General features: G+C 41.0%; 1 protein-coding gene across 1 annotated transcript in view; it reads right to left on the reverse strand.

Annotated features, from left to right (window-relative positions):
- unc5db (unc-5 netrin receptor Db) overlaps nt 1-24,609 on the reverse strand; it is a 187,195-nt gene that overhangs the window by 11,025 nt on the left and 151,561 nt on the right. Inside the window, exons 8-12 of the mRNA XM_057349612.1 lie at nt 19,564-19,596; nt 16,732-16,917; nt 10,968-11,294; nt 6,029-6,113; nt 461-632 (exon numbers count right to left, since the gene is read on the reverse strand). Of these exons, the coding sequence (XP_057205595.1) occupies nt 461-632; nt 6,029-6,113; nt 10,968-11,294; nt 16,732-16,917; nt 19,564-19,596 (803 nt within the window). The remainder of the gene's footprint in view (nt 1-460; nt 633-6,028; nt 6,114-10,967; nt 11,295-16,731; nt 16,918-19,563; nt 19,597-24,609) is intronic.

Raw genomic sequence — 24,609 nt, forward strand, 5'->3', positions numbered from 1 at the left:
ATTAAGCCAAAAAAAAAGGAAAAATTAGCAAAAAAATGACAGTGGGTTTTCATTTTATTGTGACAGGTGCAGTTTCACTAAAGGTTAATTCACACCGATCCAACAGACCCAAACAAACACCAAACATTCTAAGTTGGCTGTTGGATTTACAATAAACAAGTTTCTTGCCATTTGTCAGATCAATGTGAATTAGCCTTAAGCACTAAAGACTCATCTACAATGACAAAATGACCCCATCTAAGGAGGAAAAATCATTTAAATGTTAGAGACAAATGTATTCAGAAAAACTGTGCAAAATACATGAAAACTATGCTGAATTATTCAAAAAATTCACTGTACCACATTGGCCCAAACAATAAACTATGAAAATTTTTCCTATCTGACATACTTAAGATTCTCCCTCATAGGAGTTTCAAATGAATTCAATGGGAAAACACAGATGTCACGTCTTTGTTCCTACCTCCCACTTGTTGTCCTTGGTGTGTCTCTTGAGTTTAATGTTCCAGTTTTCAGTGCTGACCTCAGCACAATGAGCTATCGTCATGGCAACAGGATAGGACAGCTTCAGCCCGGGAGGACCATAAGTGATCTCTGGCCCTAATAGAACCTCACACCTCTCCTCTGATTGGGCACTGGTGCACAAAAACAAGACAAACATATCACTGTCAATTAAAAAAACACTTGCTATCCCTCATCTTTTCATCAAATCAAAACACATAGATCTTTTTAATACATGCAACCCTTCGGCTGATAAATAAAACAGTCACACATTTGGCTAAATCAAATAACAAACTGATGAGATGCCAGAAAACAAAACACAATCAAACATGCATTATCAAAAAAACCTCTCGTACCCACAAAGCTTTTAATCCCGCACAAATGATGATGAAACTGTCACGTCATCGGTTTACAGAATCATTAAAATCAAGGCTCGGAGAACCTTGATTTAGTGGAAAGCTACTGATTCTCCGAGGGCACCGGAATCGTTTAGCAGCTCTTGCATATTCATCCGTCACTGCTTATGATCTTCCGGCCATTACCGTTACCTTCCATCTCTTCCTTGTGGTGGTAAACCATAACATAAAACCCATTAATGAGGAGGCTTTGGATTTTCATGCAAATTTCAAGAAAAAAGATCAAATAAAAATTCACTGTGTTCTTTCTATTTTTGTCTGACTACTTTTAAGTTGATGACAAACCCTGAACGTCTGGAGCAGAGGTTCTCAAAATGGGGGCCGGAGTTTATAGCTAGGGGGTCCGCGAAATAATTTGTGACCCGTGCTATAGCATAATGAGCCGGAATGCACACGGTCTAGTTTTGAGGTACAGACAGTGATGCATGTCGGTTTTGATCGAATTTGAGATTGTCATAAAGTGCTTCGAGCCATTGTCCAGCAATCCCAATGCTCCAAATAAACATCTAAAATGATATTTATTTGTCAGTTTTCTGAAGTGCACCTTCCTAAATATTTCCTAAAATTGTCTATTTATACAGGTTTGAAACAACCTGAGGGTGAGTAAATGATAACAGAATTTTCATTTTTGGGTGAACTGTCTGGTTTGAGAACCCCTGGTCTACAGCACCAAAGGAGCAGAATTAGCTTTAAGTGCTTTACAGTACACCCCCATACCCCCCACCCCCCACCCCAAGGACAACAGGAGCTTTAATTAATATTCAGCCTTGCTGAAGAGAGGATAAGGACTAAACCATTCTTTGCAGCCGATCACCAGCCAGCACTCTTTCTCAGTGTTCTTCAATTCACACCAAATTACTATTCAGGCATGTCAGATATGAAGGAAATTTAATTTGTGTCTCATTTAGGTTTCACTAAAAGAATCAGTATGAAGGACAATAGAGTACATGAGGAATTCTTGAAATGACAATTATTTCATTTTAAATTAAGGATGTGTCCCCCGCGTCACTTTATATCTATTCTGCTATGCTTGAGAACACAAACAGTCTGGACTGCTTCAAATACATTTCATTCCCAATGTGTGGGAATGCATTTAAAAAACAATCAAGAAATTGCTCTGGTTTATTACCAGGTTTTGTCTTTGAAAACAAACTCTGGAATGGAACGTCAGAAACTTACCTGAAAGCTACCTGTGGAACATTTCATTTAAAGGACAGCTGACACAAAAATGTTGTTTAGTGTTCATTCTTCTATGCACACAAAGACATAAAGCGTTAGGAACTGACAGCCTCAGTTTGTATGAAAAACTGTACGCTTTTTTCTAAAGTATTTTCATTTTTGGGTGAACTCTATGGAGTCACTGTGGAAACACTTTTACGAATGTTTGATGTCAATTTAATGTTCTTTCGGTTCTACTTGTTAAGATTTTTCATGCAAAGCTGGGGGCAGATTACCTGGGTTGCATAAGGAACTCTGGTTCTGAGTGCACATCTCCACTCGAGTACCTCAAGTGTCTTGTCATATTTTCACTACTCTCCTCATCCTCCTCCTCATCATAATCATCATCATCAAGGGTCTCATTCTGCCAGCTCCTAAGTCTGTATTGAGAGGCATTATTCAAAAGGACCGATGAGTCATCTCTAAAGGACCAGGGAGTGGAGTGCTGTAGCATTCGGGGACACTGTAGTAGGCGACAGACAGGCTTAATGCATCCATTTTGCATTCGTTTGGGCATCTGACTGTGATTTTACCATTCCTTGCCAAATTAATTGGCACCTCAACATAAGAGACAGCATTTCTGTTCTTAATGTCCACAGTTTCTAAAGCAAGCTTTATAAAATTGCTTTATAATTTAATACTGTGACATTCAGAATATTTGTGTTCACTTTAATCTATGGTTTTCAACATGGTGCCCTATTTCCATGTAGAAAATCAAAACGCTTTTTCAAGTCCACTAATGTGATTTTATGTGATGTGATTTATTTTTAAAGGGATAGTTCACCCCAAAATGAAAATTCTGTCATCATTTACTCACCCTCAGATTTTTCCAAACCTGTATACCTTTCTTTGTTCTGATGGACACAGATATTTGGAAGAATGTCAGTAACCAAACAAATCTCATCCCCCATATACTGCCATAGTAGGGAAAATAAATACTATTGGAGTCAATGGGGAATGAGATATGACATTCTTCCAAATATCTTCCTTTGTGTTCATCGGAATAAAGAAAATATACAGGTTTAGTACAATTTTCATTTTTGGGTGAACTATATTTTGAAGGGTAAAGAAAAAAACACTGATTGACTTATTAAATGAAAATAAGATTTAGCATCCTTATTTTGTAGACAAAATATTTTCTTCATTCTCCAGTGTGGTTATGAAGATGAATTCAGTCTGGGCAATGACAGCCAGTTGTGTTGGATCTCCTTCAGCTCTGCCAGAGTGAAACAGTCACACTGTCCCCAGAGATACATCAAAACTTGTGCAGGTCATTACCTTTACATGCTGAGAATACATAATACATGACGTGTCAAAATCAAGACCTTCACAAACTCTTAAGCAAGTCTTTGAGGAGAGAAAGCTTTGTGGGGTGTAAAGCATGGCCTATACGGTATATGCCAAAACAACTCACAAAGAAATCGAGATCAAAGATTTACTTGTGTACATGTGCAACACGATGCAAGTTACAGCTTTCATTTGCCTAGAATACACGGATTTAATCAGACTTTTTACTGAATTACTGGTGGAAATCAACTCGAAAATTCACGTTCCATATTTATTTACAAATATATGCAAGTTAAAATCAAAAATAACTAATAATAACCCTCAAAATAACTCAACACACAGCTATTAATATCTAAACCGCTGGAAACAAAAGTGAGAACACCCCTAAGTGAAAATGATCGGGCCCAATTAGCCATTTTCCCTCCCCGGTGTCATGTGATTCTTTAGTGTTACAAGGTCTCAGGTGTGAATGGGGAGCAGGTGTGTTCAATTTGGTGTTGTCGCTCTCACTCTCACATACTGGTCACTGGAAGGCCAACATGGCACCTCATGGCAAAGAACTCTCTGAGGATCTGAAAAAAGAATTGTTGCTCTACATAAAGATGTCCTAGGCCAGGGGGGCTCCAGAAGGTTTCAAGGGGTCCCCAGAAAAAAATGTATTAGGGCTACTAAGTTCTTATCTCTTTTTTCCTACATGCATAGTTTTGTTTGTATTTGTACCTTTTTTCCGCACTCAAAGTAAAAGTTGCTACAGTACATACATTTGAATTGAACAAATGTACCCAATTATTTTAGCCAAAAAGTTTAGAAACAATAGGTTGCCTTTATAATATCACATGTACAATTTATATAACAAAGTTTAAATGTTTCTTTATTTATAAAAAATATATATAGATAGACATGTATTTTAGAAAGGAGTACCTCATAATAGGTTCATCTTATTTGGGGGTCCTTGGCATCATAAAGTTTCAAAAACCCTGGCCTAGGCTATAAGAAGATTGCCAAGACCCTGAAACTGAGCTGCAGCACAGTGGCCAAGACCATACAGCGGTTTAACAGGACAGGTTCCACTCAGAACAGGCCTCGCCATGGTCGACCAAAGAAGTTGAGTGCACGTGCTCAGCGTCATATCCAGAGGTTGTCTTTGGGTAATAGACGTATGAGTGTTGCCAGCATTGCTGCAGAGGTTGAACGGGTGGGGGGGGCAGCCTGTCAGTGCTCAGACCATACGCCGCACACTGCATCAAATTGGTCTGCATGGCTGTCATCTCAGAAGGAAGCCTGTTCTAAAGATGATGCACAAGAAAGCCTGCAAACAGTTTGCTGAAGACAAGCAGACAAAGGACATGGATTACTGGAACCATGTCCTGTGGTCTGATGAGACCTTATTTGGTTCAGATGGTGTCAAGCGTGTGGTGGCAACCAGGTGAGGAGTGCAAAGACAAGTGTGTCTTGCCTACAGTCAAGCGTGGTGGCGGGAGTGTCATGGTCTGGGGCTGCATGAGTGCTGCCGGCACTGGGGAGCTACAGTTCATTGAGGGAACCATGAATGCCAACATGTACTGTGACATACTGAAGCAGGGCATGATCCCCTCCCTTTGGAGACTGGGCCGCAGGGCAGTATTCCAACATGATAACGACCCCAAAATAAGCTGAGGGTAAAGGTGATGGACTGGCCAAGCATGTCTCCAGACCTAAACCCTATTGAGCATCTGTGGGGCATCCTCAAACGAAAGGTGGGGGAGTGCAAGGTCTCTAACATCCACCAGCTCTGTGATGTCGTCATGGAGGAGTGGAAGAGGACTCCAGTGGCAACCTGTGAGCTCTGATAAACTCCACGCCCAAGAGGGTTAAGGCAGTGCTGGAAAATAATGGTGGCCACACAAAATATTGACACTTTGTCAATATCACTTAAATCAATAAAAGTAAAAAACGCAAATACATTCAACACAAAAGTAATCCCTGCCCCTTGTGACGTTAAATTCATGTCTTATAAATCAGTTAATTGATCTGTGCAAGAAACTGAACGCTATTATCACATCTTCGGGTGAAATCCAATCGCATTCATGTGCCCCACACACTTATAGGGCAGAGCCTTTGTATAGTGCGAGTTCTGGGGGAGATGAACAGCTGTTTTTCGTAAATATAGCCATTATTCATAATGAATGCAGTAATAAAAACAACACCGTTTTCCCCTTATCTGAGACAACCGTTCACGTGATATACCCTTCCTACAGTTAGCCTACTTTCAAGGGCACAAAACGCGTTTTAGAACACGACCTATCGCGTTCGCAAACCGATTGCCTGTGGCTGTGCAATGCATTGCTGATTATAACATTGTAAATAACATTAAATTTCTTGGACTGACCGATCAAATCGCTTTATAAGACGTAAAACATTATGAGCTGCGGGAATTACTTTCGTTTTGAATGTAGCAGCGTTTTGGACTTTTAAAGATGTGGCGTCTCAGGAGGACGTTCATTTAAAGCACACCATTCTTAAAGTCTCTCCACTTATTTGAAATGTTAAGGCGGGCCAGGTAAAGATGATTGACGGGCCGCATTTGGCCCGCGGGCCGCCAGTTGACTAGCCCTGGTCTACAGTCTTACCTGGACTCTTCTTGATTTATGAGCATGTACATCTCAGAGGAAGTGTCCTCGGCGATCGCCCCGTGAGGCACCAGCAAACTTACTCCTACAAAAACAACATTGAGGACATCAGCACTGAAAATACCATTTCGAAGCTATGACATTCAAAATGTATTTATTCATATTTTAGTGTGTTTATTAATGCAGAAAACAAATTCAAGTGCAGTTCCATCTCCTCATACTGTATATACTGAAAGTGCTGTGAGAGGTGATTATGTAAATAACACTCTTAGCCATTGCATAGGAATAAATTAAATGTGCTCAGAAGACAAATACTATATAATCCACTTTCACATCTTTATTAATATTCCAGTCATCCTGATGAATTTACAGATAATAACAGGAGACGTATATTTGAAAAACATTAAAAGTGTTTTTATATAATCTGTCATTATCCTCACTCTCAATTACAGTTAAAAGCCACTAAGAATTTGTACTAGTGGAATGATGTCTCTCTCTTTCCTTCACTCTGTGTAGTTTCAGACTCTCTGAGTCTGATGGGAGAGAACGTCTCGGTTACGTTTGTAACCTCGGTTCCCTGATGGAGGGAACGAGACGTTGTGTCGAACCGACAGATGGGGTTCGTCCCTGAGAACCAATCGCTTCCGACTACTTAGAAAAGGTCAATGAAAATTGGCAAATGAAATTTGCATGCCGGACTCCGCCCCGGAAATCCGGGTATAAAAGGGAGACGGCGTGCATCATTCATTCACCTTAGTTCTGAGGAGCCTGAGACCTCTCACGACTGCTGCAGAGGACAGCACGTGTTGTGGCAAGAGGACACAACATCTCGTTTCCTCTATCAGGGATCCGAGGTTACAAATGTAACTGAGACGTTCCCTTTCTGTTGGTCTCTCGACGTTGTGTCGAACCGACAGATGGGGTTCCAATGGAAAACGCCATAACACTGTGCCCTGTCACAATCTCAACGAAGCGACGGTGACTGGCCTGGGCGTGTCAGCCGTGAGCGCTACCGCAAAATTGTAACCTACCAGTGGGTAGGTAGGGGGTCCCAGAGCTTTCTTGAAAGGTGGGAAGGCCCCTACCTTTGGCCTCACAGGCGGCAGCCTTGTTTCTCTAACAGCGAGAAGCCGCCCGGAACCGTAAGGCCACTGGGTAAGCGCTACTTCCTCAAGTAGGGGATGCGCTACAGAGACCACATCCTACCGCAGGGAGGAGTCTAGTGGAGATACCAACATGGTCTCACCGATGGGGGAGAACTCATGGGAAGAAAGAGCGGCTGAAGAGAAAACCGTGAGGTGGAGGTCCACCTGGGGAGGTCATGGGTTACCAAGGTGGGAACAAGCATGAAGATACATCAGACGGAACCGCCCTACTGGGGGGTTGCAACGTCTGGTAGCACTAGGTCCGGTTAGAGTTATGTTGCGAATAACTCCGGAGATACCCGGCCTAAGGGGCAGGGCTGCTCTGCCCAGCCCGCCCCAGAAGGTGCTTGCTTATTGATGGATGGAGTGCCTGTTCTTCGCCCAGTGGGGAAAGAAGGGAGGCTGAATCGGTATACTGACCCACTCGAGAGAGGGGGAAAAGAACCGAAAAGGCGTACACCCTACCAGTTGCCGGTCCTACATGTGGCCATGCAGGACGTGGGCTGACACCGGCTCTACGCGGAGGTTGTAAAACCTCGCGAAGGTGTTGGGTGTAGCCCAACCCGCAGCTCTGCAAATGTCTGCGAGAGAGGCCCCCCGTGCCAGAGCCCAAGAGGAGGCAACACCCCGGGTGGAGTGGGCCCTCACTCCTAGGGGGCACGGGCGATTTAGGGATTGGTAAACTGCCTTGACAGCGTCCACAATCCAGTGGGCCAACCTCTGCTTGGAGACAGCTCTCCCCTGTTGCTGACCTCCGAAACAGACAAAGAGCTGATCCGAGCTCCTGAAGCTCTGTGTGCGGTCTAAGTAGAGGCGCAGCGCGCGTACTGGACACAACACGGACGGGGTTGGGTCTTCCTCCCCAGTGGGGAGCGCCTGTAAGTTCACCACCTGGTCCCGAAAGGGAGCGGTGGGAACCTTGGGCACGTAGCCGGGCCGAGGTCTCAGGATAACGTGAGAATCCCTGGGTCCGAATTCTAGGCAGTCAGGGGACACGGAGAAAGCCTGTAGATCCCCTACCCTCTTGATGGAGGCGAGCGCCAAAAGGAGAACCGTCTTCATCGTAAGATGAGGAAGAGAGGCATCCCCTAGGGGCTCGAAGGGGGGCCTGGTGAGACCTGACAGGGCTACATCCAGGTCCCAAGAGGGTATGGAGTGCGGACGAGGCGGGTTACGCCTCCTCGCACCCCTTAGGAATCTAATGACCAGGTCGTGCTGCCCTAGAGACTTTCCAGCAACTGAGTTGTGATGAGCAGCAATGGCGGCTACATACACTTTCAGTGTGGAGGGGGAGAGGTTAGTCTCGAGTCTCTCTTGTAGGAAGGACAGCACGGACCCGATCGCACAACTCCGTGGGTCTTCTCCTCGAGAAGCACACCAGGTCGAGAAGAGGCGCCACTTGTAGGCGTACAGTCGCCTAGTGGCAGGTGCCCTAGCCTGAGAAATGGTAGCTACCACCGCCGGGGGCAGACCACTCAGGATCTCCTCGTCCCGTCCAGGGGCCAGACATGGAGGTTCCAGAGGTCTGGCCTGGGATGCCATAACGTGCCCTTCCCCTGGGAAAGCAGGTCCTTCGTCAGGGGAATCGGCCAGGGGGGAGCTGTCGTCAAGAGCATTAGCTCCGAGAACCAAGTCCGGTTGGGCCAGTGTGGCGCAACGAGTAACACTTGATGCTCCTCTTCCCTGACCTTGCACAGGGTCTGTGCAATGAGGCTCACTGGGGGGAAGGCGTACTTCCGCTTGTCCCGCGGCCAGCTGTGCGCTAGGGCATCCGTGCCGAGGGGTCCCTCGGTCAGAGAGTACCAAAGCGGGCAATGGGTGGTTTCGAGGGAGGCGAACAGGTCTACCTGGGCTTGCCCGAACTGCACCCAAATGAGCTGGACTGCGCGGGGGTGGAGTCGCCACTCTCTGCGAGGCGTAGACTGACGAGAGAGCGCATCGGCTGTCTGGTTCAGGTTGCCTGGGATATACGTGGCACGCAGGGAGCGGATCACCTGCTGACTCCACCGGAGGAGGCGTCGGGCGAGTCGTGTTAACTGCAGTGAGCGAACGCCACCCTGACGATTGATATACGCTACTGCAGTAGTGCTGTCCGACCAGACCAGCACGTGCTTGCCCTGCACGAGAGGCTGCAGCCTCTTTAGTGCGAGTAGCACGGTCCACAATTCTAGGCAATTGATATGCCAGCGCAGGCGGGGGCCCGTCCAAAGCCCCGACACTGGGTGCCCGTTGCACACTGCACCCCAACCCTGCAGGGAGGCGTCCGTTGTCACCACGACATACCTCGTAACCTGCCCTAGGGGTACCCCTGCCCGAAGGAAGGTCATGGAAGACCAAGGGGTTAGGGTGCGTCGGCAGCGAGGCGTAATCACCATCTGCCTGCCGCCGGTGTGCCACGCTCTCCAGGGAACTCGACTCTGGAGCCAGTGTTGGAGCGGCCTCATGTGCATCAACCCGAGGGGTATCAACGCAGGTGAGGATGCCATGTGTCCCAGGAGCCTCTGAAATAGTTTCAGGGGAACCGCTGACTGTGTGAAATGATCCAGGCAGTTCAACTCCGACTGGGCGCGTACTGCGGACAGTCGCGCTATCATGGTGACAGAGATAGACGATGCTCTGCACAGGGGAGAGCTTGCTCTTCTCTCGGTTGACCTGTAGTCCCAATCGATCTAGGTGCCGGAGCACCAGGTCCCTGTGTGCACACAACAGATCTCACGAGTGTGCCAAGATAAGCCAGTCGTCGAGATAGTTGAGTACCCTCACACACAAGGGGAGGACTCTGTACTGATATGCCCAACCCTCGAAAGCGAACCGTAGGAATGGGGCGCACCCCCCCCCGCCTTTTTTGGGGACGATGAAGTAAGGGCTGTAAAACCCCTTGGACATCTCGGCTAAGGGGACGGACTCGATCGCACCCTTCGCCAGAAGGGTGGCGACCTCGCCCCGTAGTACGGGAGCATCCCGGCCTCTGACCGAGGTGGCGAGGATGCCCCAAAACTTGGGCGGGTTTCTGGCGAACTGGATCGCGTAGCCGAGACGGATCGTTCTCCTCAGCCACCGTGACGGTGTGGGAAGCTCGAGCCAAGCTCCCAGGGACCGCGACAGGGGGACTAAGGGTACGATCTGCTTCATTGACCCCCCGGGGGGTGGTTCGATGGCTGAAGCACCGTCTGCTGGCTCAAACACCTCTGGAACCGCCGAGACGCCCAGGGGAAGTCGCTGCAGGAAGGGACAGTCCGCTGCACCACGTCGTAGAACTGGCAATGTAGATTTTTTGCTAAGTAGCAAGAGTCGATCTTCATCAGCGAAGGCTCCGAAGAACAAAAGGTGCAAAAGGTGATGCACGCCGTCTCCCTTTTATACCCGGATTTCCGGGGCGGAGTCCGGCATGCAAATTTCATTTGCCAATTTTCATTGGCCTTTTCTAAGTAGTCGGAAGCGATTGGTTCTCAGGGACGAACCCCATCCGTCGGTTCGACACAACGTCGAGAGACCGACAGAAAGGGAAAGTGTGTTTCTCAACACAAGGACCTCAGAGAGAGCAGGTTCATTAGATTGTTGTTGACCCTTACAAGCATCAGCTAAAGGAGAACGTCTAGTTTTAGATCAATTATTAAATGCAGAAAGCCAGAGAGAGCCAGTGTTTGCTTTAAAATGTAATTCAGATAAGAGAAATTGTGACTGCATAACCAATGGATAAAATATTTTTGTCTCCACTTTCATACATGTAAATATATGAATGATTGTGTGTATTCAATATTTTACAATCAAGTTGAATTTATTCTTTCTCTAACCTGCATTTGGAATAACCAGACGTCCACCCAGGTGCCCAAACACCGCGCTCGTCTTTAAATGACCTATTCCAAGAACGTGAGGTCCATTAGCGGTGACCATGTTTGGGTGAAGGGTAGCAGGTTGTCTCTCCGAGTGGGCTTTGACGTGGTACTCCGCCCGGTCTGCCACACCTAGTGAAACCATAAAGGAGCTCTGAACTTTGACCTTTTCGGGAAGGGGGTCAAAGAGTTCTTTGTCTATGGAGTCGTGGAAACAGATGGGACTGCTGTAGGTCTGGCCCACTGTTATATCGGGCTGCATGATGGGATTGAGCAGAAGCGGATTGCCTGGGGAGATGAAAAGATAGTCGGTGATAATGAGGCTGTTTTTGTAGGATTTGTTGAAACAGGCGAAGGGAAAAGAATACAGTTAGATGAGGTCCTGAGGTGCCGACTCAGTAATACCAGCACGTCAGACCATGCCCTGAATTTCGAGACGTGCAAATAGAAGAGGATTAAATATTAAGTTTGCTGTTTAAGCTAAAATATTCATTCTGATAGAGTCGGAAATTGAAAAAAGTCCTCTCAGAAAGGAAAAAAGTGAAAAAGTAAATGCATTGGGACAAACTAAATAAGTAACAGGATTATCGTGTTAGAATTAAATTGGCTGTCTACAATGTAACCACTTGAGACTAACAGCATGGTGTTTCTAAATAGGTGCAATAGCATTCAATAAAATACAGTTTGAATCCAATCCCTTACAACTAACAGTAGCAAGGTCAAGAAAAAAGGATCTGTTCAATCCTCATGTCTTCACTGTGTGAATGCTTTATAACACTTCAAAGCATGAAACTACCAAAGCATCTTAGATCAAAAAAACTAACCAGTAACTGTGGTATTTATTTATAGGCAGGTAAACAGGGATCATCAAAGATACTGTCGCATATTTATAGGACTTCTAAATGCACCAGTCACAGATGAAAATCTGCAGGACGTTCTCGAGTAAGATCACTGAGGATCTGAACTGTATAATTCATTCATTTATCTACTCGAGAGGACAAACACATCTGAAGTACATCTAAGTGACCTTTTTGTTTTTTAAGTTTTCCTGGAAGCTCCTGGAAGGGGGGGGGTTTGTCCCACGCTGCTACTCTCTCACCTTTTCTAGTATGATGCAGACATACACCGTCACAGGGCCCTCACGATTCATCCTGATGCCAAAGCTCCAACATTTGAGTCACTTAGTCCTTGCTGGCCAGCTGCTGCACAGTGAGGGGTGGGGAGCAGGAGGCTAATGGGCCTTTATTTTTAGGAAAATCGTTAATTACCTCAGGCAGGGCTGATTGTGTCAGGCGTTTGAGATATTTCTAGTCACCATGTTTGGGCAGGTCAAGGTTTTGTAACAGGGTGAGGATGGGGCTGTCTTTGGCATTCTAAAAAGGTGTGTGTGTGTGTGCGTGCGTGCGTGCGTGCGTGTGTATTTTTAACCGCTTTTCATAACTTTTGCCTCTCTATTGATATCTCTGTTTGAAATTGAGATATGAAATTGCAGGCCTATTTCAATGTTTTTATTGTGTGTGTTAATGTCAAGTGAGCAAAATCTTGAGAAATTGTACCAGGCAGCTCATATTATAAATAGTACCATTGCAAACTTAGTTAAGGAGAACAGGGCCCGTATTCTTAAAGCTTCTAAGAATCCTCTAAGAAAACTCTTAATTTAGCTTAAAAACTTCTACGTAGGAGTCTTAGCTTAAGAGCGATTCAGAACCAATCTGAGAGAAACTCTGAGCAAGGAAAAGACAAAAACTTTTATCTTAGTGAGGAGGCAGGGCTGACCCCGTTGCTATGTATAACACAGTCTTCTAAAGACTGTGATTGGTTGGTTGACCAAGAAGGAAAAAAGAGCGCTTTTAAGTATTGGGTCATTAGTTTGAAATGGCATATTTCTTTTTTCCTGTTTTACTGTACTCACGCGCACACGCACGCACTATATATATATATATATATATATTCTTTCTTTTTTTATTTACCATGCTGTTAATGTCAACGTATTTGATAGAAAATGAACAGTGACACAATAAGTTTCTGTAAGTGCTGTAATTGTTTGTGTGATCACTATAGAAGGTTGTGACAGAACCAAATCATCTCTGCTGCATAGCTGCATTTCTCCAGTTGCTAAATATGTTAATGTAGTGATTTCTTCTGTTTCTGGCGCTATGGCATTTCTGCGCTGTCTTGGAGATGTTAGCGTGTCTCTAATAGGATCGGTTACAAACATGAACCCTGCACGATCTAATGTGTTGTGTCTTATTAACTCACTGTCATTCAATTCAATGTCATTTTATTTTATAGCGCTTTTACAATTTGCATTGCATCAAAGCAGCTATACAAGAAAACCAAAACCAAAACCAAGATAGCCTAATCAAAAGTTGAACACACACACACAGAAAACAATAAAACATCTGATAAACCTTAAAAGTAATATGGAAATCGTCATGCATTGCAACACATTTCTTCTCACTTTTCGTGTTTTGTCCATTTTCTCTGCTGCTAAAGAAACTCTTAAGTCTCTTAAAAGTCCTCCTCCCTACTCCTAAAATTTTGCTTTATGAATTACTTTTTTCTTTACTAGGATCTTTTCTGTAATTCTAAGGGAAAACGCCCACATTTCTAAGAATTTTCTTATTAGAACTCTTTGCGCTAAGATTTTTCATGAATACGGGCCCAGATGTTTACCAAATTTTGACCAGATTTTGAACAGATTGGGGCCAAATTTGATTGCATTTGCTTAAAAATGAATTTTAGAATTTAACCCCACAAAACATAACATATTGCAGCTTTAATCTTGTAACATTGGCAACCTCATTTAATTGAAAGAAGTAAGATTTTTAGATTAAGACTTTTTTACAATGTGATTCTGAGCAGAAGTGCAAAATTCAAATATGTTCTCAGGACAGATCAAAGTCAAGTTTTAGAAAAATGCTGAAATTTAGGAAACACTGTTCTGCATAAGTTTCCTGCTGCACACATTGAAAATGATCAAACTAGAATTCATTACAACTTTTAACAACTAGGTAGCAGGAAACTGGACCTGATTTTAGTTTCACCAGACATACACTTAAATGAAACTATATAAAATGCTTAAACTTTTGAATTGTCGCCCACAACAAATTGGTTTTTCCTCCTCACATCTCTTGAATAGAGGGATCTGAACACCGTGGGACGGGAAATCTTTAAAACGACAAAATCAAATGAAAGAGAAAGACAGCAGGATGATAGCAGTTAATGAAACAGGCATGTAGCTGGATACCTTGCGGGAAAGATCTAGAATTGGAGTCATGATTAAAATGACTCGGTGGTTAAGATTTTAAGAGCACGTCCTCCAAAAGTCTCACACTGTTGCTAGCAAGAGGAAAAGGGAGCTGGATTACTTGAGAAAATAGCAACAGATGTCATGTAGGGATAGGATAAAAGCATGTGATGTGATATACATTATGAATTACACAAAACCATTAAATGAAAGCGTTTCAAATAATATTAAATGCATTCAAAATCCTTTCACAAAACACTATAACTAAATGTATTTCAGTATTTTGGCATCAACTTGAGCAATGATTATTTTGGCAATTTCTCATTCAACACCCCATGCCATTAAATCAACATCCGGCATGCTTCCTTTCCATGAGTTTGCGGGCTGATGGGAATTGGGATGGCTGTTACTGGAGAGCGTGGCGTGAGGCAGGGAGAAAGTTGGCCTTTTTAAATAGGATTGATGACCTGACAGATGCGGCTCAGCTGAGCCTTGATCCCCCTCTTCCTGTTGCGTGCAGAAGAGGGGTGTCATCATGCCAGGCCTTGAGCACAGTAAACACAAGCTGCTAGTCGCAGCTCCGCCGCAGCCTTTCACTGTGCTGTCACTAGCAGCCAGGATTGATTACCCCGTGTGGCGATGGCTATCACTTTCTCTGACCCAGAAGTGTCAGTGACAGTAATATGAATGCGTGAAGCGGAACCAAATGCGTGTCACGTGACCACAGACGGTCTTATCAAGAGAAGATATCGCACGGGTGACAAAAAAGCAGAATTGATGCTCAACCTAGCATGCTTTACACATTTAACTGTCAGAGGATTTGGGGTTTAGAGGGTTTTTTTGTGTGTGGAGGACATTTGTGTGAGTGAAAGGCTGAGTATGTGTCAGTGTCAAAATCAAATAACATAGTGTCGTACTGTGGAGTGAAAGCGTATCTTATAAAAAACCTAAGCATGTGTAGATTATTAGTTAACAACAAAAAACTAAAACTAAACGTGCATCATTATAATGCAAGTATGATATTCTAATCATATTTTTTCTGAGCACATTTTAATTATTAAGCAGGTTTTCTTTTACAGGTAAAATGAGTAAAAAAAAGAGATTTAATTTACACACAATATTCAAAAATGATGCAATACTAATGCAATACTAGAAATTCCACTGTATACCTATGCTTTAAAATACAGCGGTCTTTAAATTCAAGTGTGTTAAAACGAAATTAATCAAAATATTTGTTTAAATACATTGAAGTACATTTGATTTTATGCCACGAATCTAACAAACTTGGGCAAATCTAGTTTATTTTTCTGATTCTGAGGTGTTGATCATCTGACACGAGGTCTATTCTGATTCATTCCATGCTATCTACAATTTTACAATGGTATTTTGTGCAACTTACTGCAAAATGTCACAATAAAGGCACATTTCATTGAGAGCAGCTGTATTGTAATACATTTTTTATACAATTTTATTTTATTAGGGATGCACCTATATGTAAATTTTGGCCGATAACGATAACAGATAATTCTTGAACATTGGAAGTCAATAACCGTTATATTGGCCGATATACAGTGTCTAAATATTAATATAACATTTTCTGAGACTGAAAATATTTTCCCCCTGAAAATCATGTACCAAGCCTACTTTACACTAATTCAAGATTCTTTAACTTGGTATAACTCTGGTATAATGTTTATTTAATAAACAAACTATAGATGTTCTCCCAGAGCAACCCGGAAAGGTGTTCTCAATAACCACAAGTCTAACAGGTTTCAAGACAGAAAGCATTCAGACAGCAGTCGGCTTCAAACAATATTCGTTTGTTCCTATAATTTACACATAAATATCTACATACTACATCAACAATGTTTTGCTAATAGCAGTGAATGATCATGACAGAAAGAAAGTACTGTACTGGATTTTAACTGTGAGCAGCGTGTAGCTGAAGTGGTTCAACCAGAGGAAATGATTCATAATTTATCGGCTATCGGCCTAAATTTTATCATCGGCCGATACCAATAACATTAAAAATGACCATTTATCGGCCGATACCGATATGGCAGATCATTTATCGTGCATCCCTATTCCTTATAGTAAAAAATACTTAAATCCGGACCCGGAGCATGTGTGTGAAAACCAGGCTAAAGACCCAAAATCTAATTATGAGAAAACAAGCATCAAAGTTTGAGTTCAACCATTGATTTTACTATCATTTCAATCTTTGATGTGACCTTTGACATGAATATTATAGATATCAAGGTTATATCTAGGTTATATATCACAGAATGTTCTTTATATTATGTACAGTAAAATGATTTTATGTAGAAAACAGTAAATCACAAAAAATTACTTTAGCTGGGTTTACACAGAGCAGGTCACAAAAATATTCAATTTGATTGTTATATTCAAGTAGAGATTCAAGATATATTAATCATTGCTGTAGTTTTTAATACGATGCAATTAATGAATTCTCACCTTGTCTGGTAGTCTTGAAGTTAAACGACTGGAAGCCCCCAGCGAGAGCAGATGAGTCAATGACGTCCACTCCATACTCACTCTGACTCTTCCTGTAGAGGGTGATGGCCACGATGAGAACGACCATAGCTATCACCCCCGCAGCCAGACCAGAGTACAGCGCAACATCAATCGAGCTCTCCATACCTGGGACACAGCCATAAACACACACAACTCATTTATAAAAGTCACATTATGAGCATGGAAATAATGAGCATCACAATCTATGCATTTGCTAAACGCAGCAAGGGACAGATTCATATAGTGATTCATAATATATTATATAAGTTTTCATTAAACTTCTGAATTTTATTCTGACATTGGACTCAGAAAAATCCACTTTCTGGATAAAATTGCACAAATCATAGAGGTGTCTCTGCAACATCTGTGTGCTGTGTTATTGTAATACTACAATATTGAAAATATCATAAAAGTTTACTTATCATGAAATTGAAAAGTTTGAATGGATTTGATGGATTTAATAGTTTTCACAGCTCTAAACATTTTGGACACAGGGAAACAGCCGTCACACCTGGTCACTGTGGTTAGACTTGCAAATCTTTCAGACATCTGTGAAAACGGAACAGGTGCAATATGCACACGTTTAGCAGCGTATAAAGACACGCTTGGCGCGTGAGGGCAGTTTGGGAAGTGTGAAATCCAGGGCTCTTAATGTCTGGCAGTGTGGTGTGCCAGCACCCCACACAATCATACATCTGTTCAGCTGGCATCTACAGCACTAACCCAAGTGACCTCTGCTGTGGGAGGGTTGGGCACGCCAAACTCGCAAGATCACAAAGGACACAGAGGACATTAATCAAGCTGTGAGAGGAAGAGTATGTTTATAAATCCACAGCGCTGCATTTCAAACAACCTGACACGGTACATGCGGCTTTACAGGATTACATGGTTCAAGCTGGAAACGTGTTTCTGACCAGGGGGCAAAGGTGAAACAACTGCATGTCCTTCATGCTACAGATCAGTTTCAATTAAAAAGCATTATAACCCAAGGAGCAAATGCATTTTAAATCAGGTGATGGCCAAACAAGGTATTTTAAAATGATGTTTTAAAAGCATCTTAATATGGTTAAAATAATACACAAGGGAGAAATGAGATGTACAGTAATATACTGTACTTGATGAAGTGAGTTGATATTCAGTGATTACACATCATTGCTTTCTCTAAATATAGCACATGTTGAAATGCCACATTAAATCCCTCACTCAGTCTAATCTGAAAGGACATAATAGATTACAAGTAGCACTTTGGACATCTCAGAAAGGGACAAAAAGTCAAGAGACAAGTAGTCTGAAATTGATATATTCTACAGATGTCCTTATCAACTAGAAAATCAAAGGACAATGAATTCCGATAAATGTTTTTTTAAAGGAATTCACCTGAAAAAGCAAAATGACTTTAAGGAAATCTTTTAACTATAAACCTAATTTAACTTATTTTAATTTTAACTCCTTTGCTCTTGACTTTATTTGCAGTGGGTGACTAATTTTTGTAAGGTTGAATTCTTGCTAATTAATCTTGGCATCATTCAAATAATCTTTGCATCTTTTTTCATTTTCTTTACAAATGACACTGGTTTGAAAAACAATGATATTGTAGATATTGCATGATCACATTTTTGATGTATAGATTTTGGTGTATACATTCTGATGTATAGCTCATCTTAAAGCTGCAATCTGTAACTTTTTCTTTTGTTAAAAATATACAAAAAAAGTTATTGTGGAAATACATGAAAAATCAGTGTTCGAAGCTCTCATAACCTTACTCAGATTCAAAACGCTAAGTTTATGATAATGATTTATAAGGTGAGCTACGTTTATGCAGGAAATGTCAGTTTGACGTCACTTGACTTCAACCCACGTAAATCTAAGACCACGTTTACCCAATGAAAAACGTTTTTGACAAGTTTCACATACAAAATGATCTGCATTTACACGTTTTGGCTATACTCGTGCGACTGAACATGTAATACGCATGCGCCTGACGTCATCGTTTTCAGAAAGTTCTGCCTTGCAGGTTACAAGGAGACGTTAACGGCGCCGTTTTTTCAAAAACTTGCACTTTGAGACCTTTTTTTTTTAAGTTTGCATTTTCAGTCCCCCAAAACACTGTTGTCGTGTAAACTAATGGCCAAAATGCATAAAAGGGTTTCAGTTTTCACTTGAAGACGCTGTCGTGTAAACTGCCTCTAATTCCGTGGTCATACTAGACTTTGTGCATGGAGTCAAATTTGTTCGAATGGTGCTGCGAAAATGGGCGGTAGCAGGATATTCTCCATCTTTAACATTTCTGTACCGAGAGGTCACGCTGTGACGTTTTTATCTTCTGTTGGTTTCACGCACTCACGTGACACAAATTCGCAGGTCAGAGTTCACAAAACTTGAACTTAGTTGCGCAGCGAAATATCTTCAGATGGGCTTGCGTTTCCGGTCTGCCGCATTCGCATGCGTATGTATGGAAGTCAATGGAGCAAATAGGCAAGTGTGACTGGGGCATTAGTATGTAAAGTAACCTGCAATTATGTGTTTCAAACAGAGATGATGATACAAAGGCAAATGTTACAGACTGCAGCTTTTGTTTTGAAGTTTTAAACTATATAATTTGGGTGTGCTATCATCAGGATAATAATTTGGACATGGGATATTTCAGTTGATTCAAAGTGATAAAGTGGTTTAAACTGGAGTTCATTTTCAGAGACAACAGCTTACTTAGTTTTTAATTCCCTCATCTGTATGGAAATTAAGAACTCGCATGAAATGCGAGGGAGAACTCACTCTGGGGCTTTACATCATGCATCAGCTTCCCATCTGCAGGAAGGAAAACACAGAACGAGAGAGAGAAAGAATTACAGTCCATCCCCATATTACGTCTTACAAATCTGATTCACATCATGGGTAGATGTCCAACTGCAGGCTATGCCAACATCAGCTGTGGATATTGTTGCTCAGCATTGTTGCCATGGGAAGCTGGCAGATGGTTTTGGATCACTTAAGCTGCAAGAAGGTTCTTTTTTCATTAAAAAGGTGAAATCAGAGAGGTTTGTCATCACAACAGCTACGAGGGAAATACTGAGAAGGATAAATCACCCAAAAATGACAATTCTGCAGAACACAAAAGAAGAGATTTTGAAGAATGTTAACCGTACAGCGACAGCCCATTCACTTCTCTTGTACAGACTCAAAACCAATGCAAGTCAATGGGCACGGCCATTGTTTGGTTACCAACATTCTATAAAATATCTTCTTTTGTGTTCTGCAGAAGAAATTAAGTCATTCAGGTTTGAAATGACAAGAGGGTGAGTAAATGATGACGGAATTTTCATTTTTGGGTGAACATTTTTAGCAGACAATTATGTCACTTCCAATACAAAGTACCGTCAAGTCATTTTTATTATGTCGAGAATTAAGCCATGACATGACGATGATAATGCTGATGTCATTGATTGATCGATCAATTAAGCAGGGCTTGACATTAAGCATTGTCATGTGGTTGTCCTTCGGACAACTAAATTTGTCATTCACTTGTCTGAGTACAAATATAATACTTAAAAATATATATTTCATTTGAAGTATCAATATAATTGTTTCGGATCCTGATTGGTCAAGTTTGCTTATAAGCGTTTTACCTAGTGTCCGCTGCAGCCACCTAAATTTGTTAATACTCTACATGATTGCTATAGAACAGGGCTGTACGTTAACTTTTTTTGCACATAGCACTGGTGCTACAGAGGCCAAAGAGTTGTAGCACAAGTATAAAATGTCTGTTGTCATCATTAAAAAAATATGCAAGTGCAGTTCATCACATGAATAGGCAGGTAACTGACAAATGACATTAATGTTGCATACAGATGGATAAAGTAGGGCCATATAATCTTTAGTTTACCTAAATTTGTTTTATTTTATAAGTTCTGTGTATTTCTTTTTTTTACTATACAATAGAGGTATATTTGTCCATATAAATTACTGTAGTATACTATACTGTTATTTACTATAGTAAACTGCAGTAAGATTTCAAGATACTTTGGTGTTTTTGAACCTTACTATAGAATACTACAGTGTTTACTACAATTTATCAATTTACTACAAGGGTACGACAATTTCCTTAGGCAAATACTACACTATTTTCCGTCTGAGTGTTGAAGTTAACGGGACTTTTATTTTGACGGGTCGTCGGAAAGACGCTTGAGTTTTAGTGTGTTTGACCATAGACATAAGAAATAACTAGACCGCTATGGAGGACTAAACCTGCAAAAATTATAAATAAATGAATGTATAAATAAATAAATATATAAACGAATAAATGTAATAATATGAAAATAAATACAGGAATGAATGGTTTGATAAAACAAAATAATTCGTTTTAGCTATTATTGATCTTAGCTTTAACTTTTCTTTTCATTTTTTAAATTGATTTATTATTTTTTGTGTCCATTTTTAATTATTTTTAATTATTATTATTTTTTATTTTTAGATTATTTTATTTATCATTTCCTTTTATTTTTACATTTATTTATTTATACGTTTATTTATTTTTATATTTATTTATTATCGCATGTATTTATTTCCACTTTTATTTATTTATTCTTGTATTTATTCTTACTTTTCTGTGTCTTGTATGATAATTAGATGGGTTGGTCTTGCCTACTATTGGTTCAGCGTAGATTGAAGCGTTTGATCGATTACTCTTGACTTGTTTTGGACTAACGTCACGTCACTCACTGATCGTTTGCTTCGTGTATAACGTTTATGGCGTGCGCACAATTAGCTAGAGAGTTACAGCATTTAGCCAATGAAGTCGATAACCATGCATCAAATGACTATGTGTCATTCAGATTAGATGCACTTATTGAGGATTTATTACAGATTGACGGAGAGATAAATGACAAAGTTCTTCAAAATCTGTGCGAGTCAGGGGGTGCTAAGGTGGTGACCAAGTTCCGGTTACAGGTCCTCTGCCAAAGAGGTGCATGAACGACCTCAGCAGATTCGTCGATTCTGAAAGCACAAGACGACTTGATATTAAGATGTCTAATAAACACAGACTTTCTTGTTACATGATTTTGACATTCTTGTTAAGATTGCAAATTATTGGTATGATCGCCCGTAACGGCTGAAGCGAGGTGAAAAAATAAATAAAGCGATTTGACACGGGATTCGTACCCATACAATAAAGTGAGGCAGCGTGTCACTACGGTAACAATCACACTAAGCTATTTCGCAATGCTAGCTGCTGCGGATCTTTGCAATAATATCAAGATGTCACACAACAATATGCAGCTGGATGAATCAAGGGAATATGCCCGTTTTAACTTGTGACCTCTGTGTTATTTATCTCTTATGGAATGTAGTTTACGAGTACCGTTTAGTAACCACGTCTTTTTAGAAGGAATGGTTTCCATTTGATGGCCCCTGTAGTGAAAGAACGATGCTCATTACTACCGTGTTAACTTGTGACTTAAGTTCACTATGTCTCAATTCATTTACATTATGTTACATCATGTTACATTAAATCTTTACGCTTTTTCTAACCGAAAGGCTGCTTATAACTATCACTTTGACAAAGCGTTAGCTTGCGACTTCGGTTTACAAGCTCATCTGTGTAGTTAAACCTTATTACATTTTGTGCTTTATGATTTTCACCAGTTGAACTGTAACGCCACCATAGCATAGCACCCTCTGACTCGCACAGACTTTGAATGTGCTGCAAAGAGGCTAACAACCGAGGGAGAACTTTGTCATTTATCTCGCCGTCAATCTGTAATAAATCATCAATAAGTGCATCTAATCTGAATGACACATAGTCATTTGATGCATGGTTATCGACTTCATTGGCTAAATGCTGTAACTCTCTAGCTAATTGTGCGCACGCCATAAACGTTATACACGAAGCAAACGATCAGTGAGTGACGTGACGTTAGTCCAAAACAAGTCAAGAGTAATCGATCAAACGCTTCAATCTACGCTGAACCAATAGTAGGCAAGACCAACCCATCTAATTATCATACAAGACACAGAAAAGTAACAATAAATACAAGAATAAATAAATAAAAGTGGAAATAAATACATGCGATAATAAATAAATCTAAAAATAAATAAACGTATAAATAAATAAATGTAAAAATAAAAGGAAATGATAAATAAAATAATCTAAAAATAAAAAAAAATAATAATTAAAAATAATTAAAAATGGACACAAAAAATAATAAATCAATTTAAAAAATGAAAAGAAAAGTTAAAGCTAAGATCAATAATAGCTAAAACGAATTATTTTGTTTTATCAAACCATTCATTCCTGTATTTATTTTCATATTATTACATTTATTCGTTTATATATTTATTTATTCATTTATTTATAATTTTTGCAGGTTTAGTCCTCCATAGACCGCTCGTGGCTGCTGGATCGTACGTCAACGGCGGCACCGCCATATTAGTCGTGGCAACATTTCCATACAAGCAGGGTTCGAATGGAGGGGTGCTTGGGGCGGTCCCGGACCCCTCATAAGCCTTAAGGGACCTCTCATAAGGTCTAAAATAGTGAACTTGGGGGGTCCCTGGATTTTCATTAAAACTAGACAACTAAGAACACAAAATTATTTTTTTGTCAAATTATCATACTAAAACAAAACGCTTTTGTCCATTATTTGTACAAATTTCATAAAACTAAATGTAATTTTTATCTGAAAAATCCATGCATGCTCAAGTGCGCCACACAGTGTTCAATGAAGATGAAGAATGTACAGAGATGTCGCAGCAAGACACTGGCTGCGTGCGGATCCTCTCATATTGAAAGTGTTTATCTTAAAACTTGACAGTTAGCCTAGTATCATTTTGATATGCAAGTCTTTCTTTATGTCCAATGTTATCTCACATTGTAAAAACAGATGTCACACTGAGCCACTACAGGGACATACAGGTGGTGGAAAAATAGGAAAGGGAGTGAAAATATTTTGCTCTCCCCAAAAGTGCGTTCCTTTGCAAAACTTTTGCGTTTCCTCAAGAATATTTTCCTTTCCCTCAGAAAACTTTTGCATTCCCCAGAGATTATTTTGCTCTCCCTTCTGCAAACATGAGCTCCGACTTTGACCAGAAGGCTTCTGCTTTTGCCCAAAGGAATGACATTCGTTTTTCTTATCCTGCATGTTTTCATATACTTGATCTACATTATCAGGAGATGAATCACGTTTAAAACGCGCTTCTGCATGAGGTGACGCATCCTCTCCCTCACTGGCTCCAATGATTTTTATTAATATTCCAAAAAAAAAGGGAACAGCACTGCATTACAATAATATAAAGAACAAGAATCAAAGGACAAGAAAAAAATAAGGAAAATAAGAGGACAGGAAAATCTCAATTAGTAAGAAAATGTTATCATACATTTTGAAAAACGTGTTATTCTTATTGCTATAAATAAATTTAAGAGATTACAATGAGTGAAATCTCAGCAAGAAAGACATCAAACCTAGGCAAAATCTTATTAAATACATCTAGGCTGTCGGAGCCAATAGCCTAGTGGGCAGTGCTCTGACATGTGGCGCGGTTGCGCATCGGGCGACCCGGGTTCGATTCCGTCTTGTGGTCCTTTCCCGAACCCATCCACTTCGCTCTCCCACTTCGCTTCCTGTCCCCTCTAACAATAGCTGTACAATTAAAGTCAACAACTAATCTTAAAAAAAAAGATCTAGGCTACAATGCAAAATAAAAAAATTACAGCAAGATCGATAGCATGGTCACTGCAAAAAAATATGTCTTTTAATCTCTCCCTCATGTGGATCTCTTTTAATGGATTATCAACATGTTAAAGACATTTATGCGTGTAATGTG

Source organism: Triplophysa rosa, linkage group LG2 (assembly GCF_024868665.1).
Source record: "Triplophysa rosa linkage group LG2, Trosa_1v2, whole genome shotgun sequence".
Lineage (NCBI taxonomy): Eukaryota > Metazoa > Chordata > Actinopteri > Cypriniformes > Nemacheilidae > Triplophysa > Triplophysa rosa.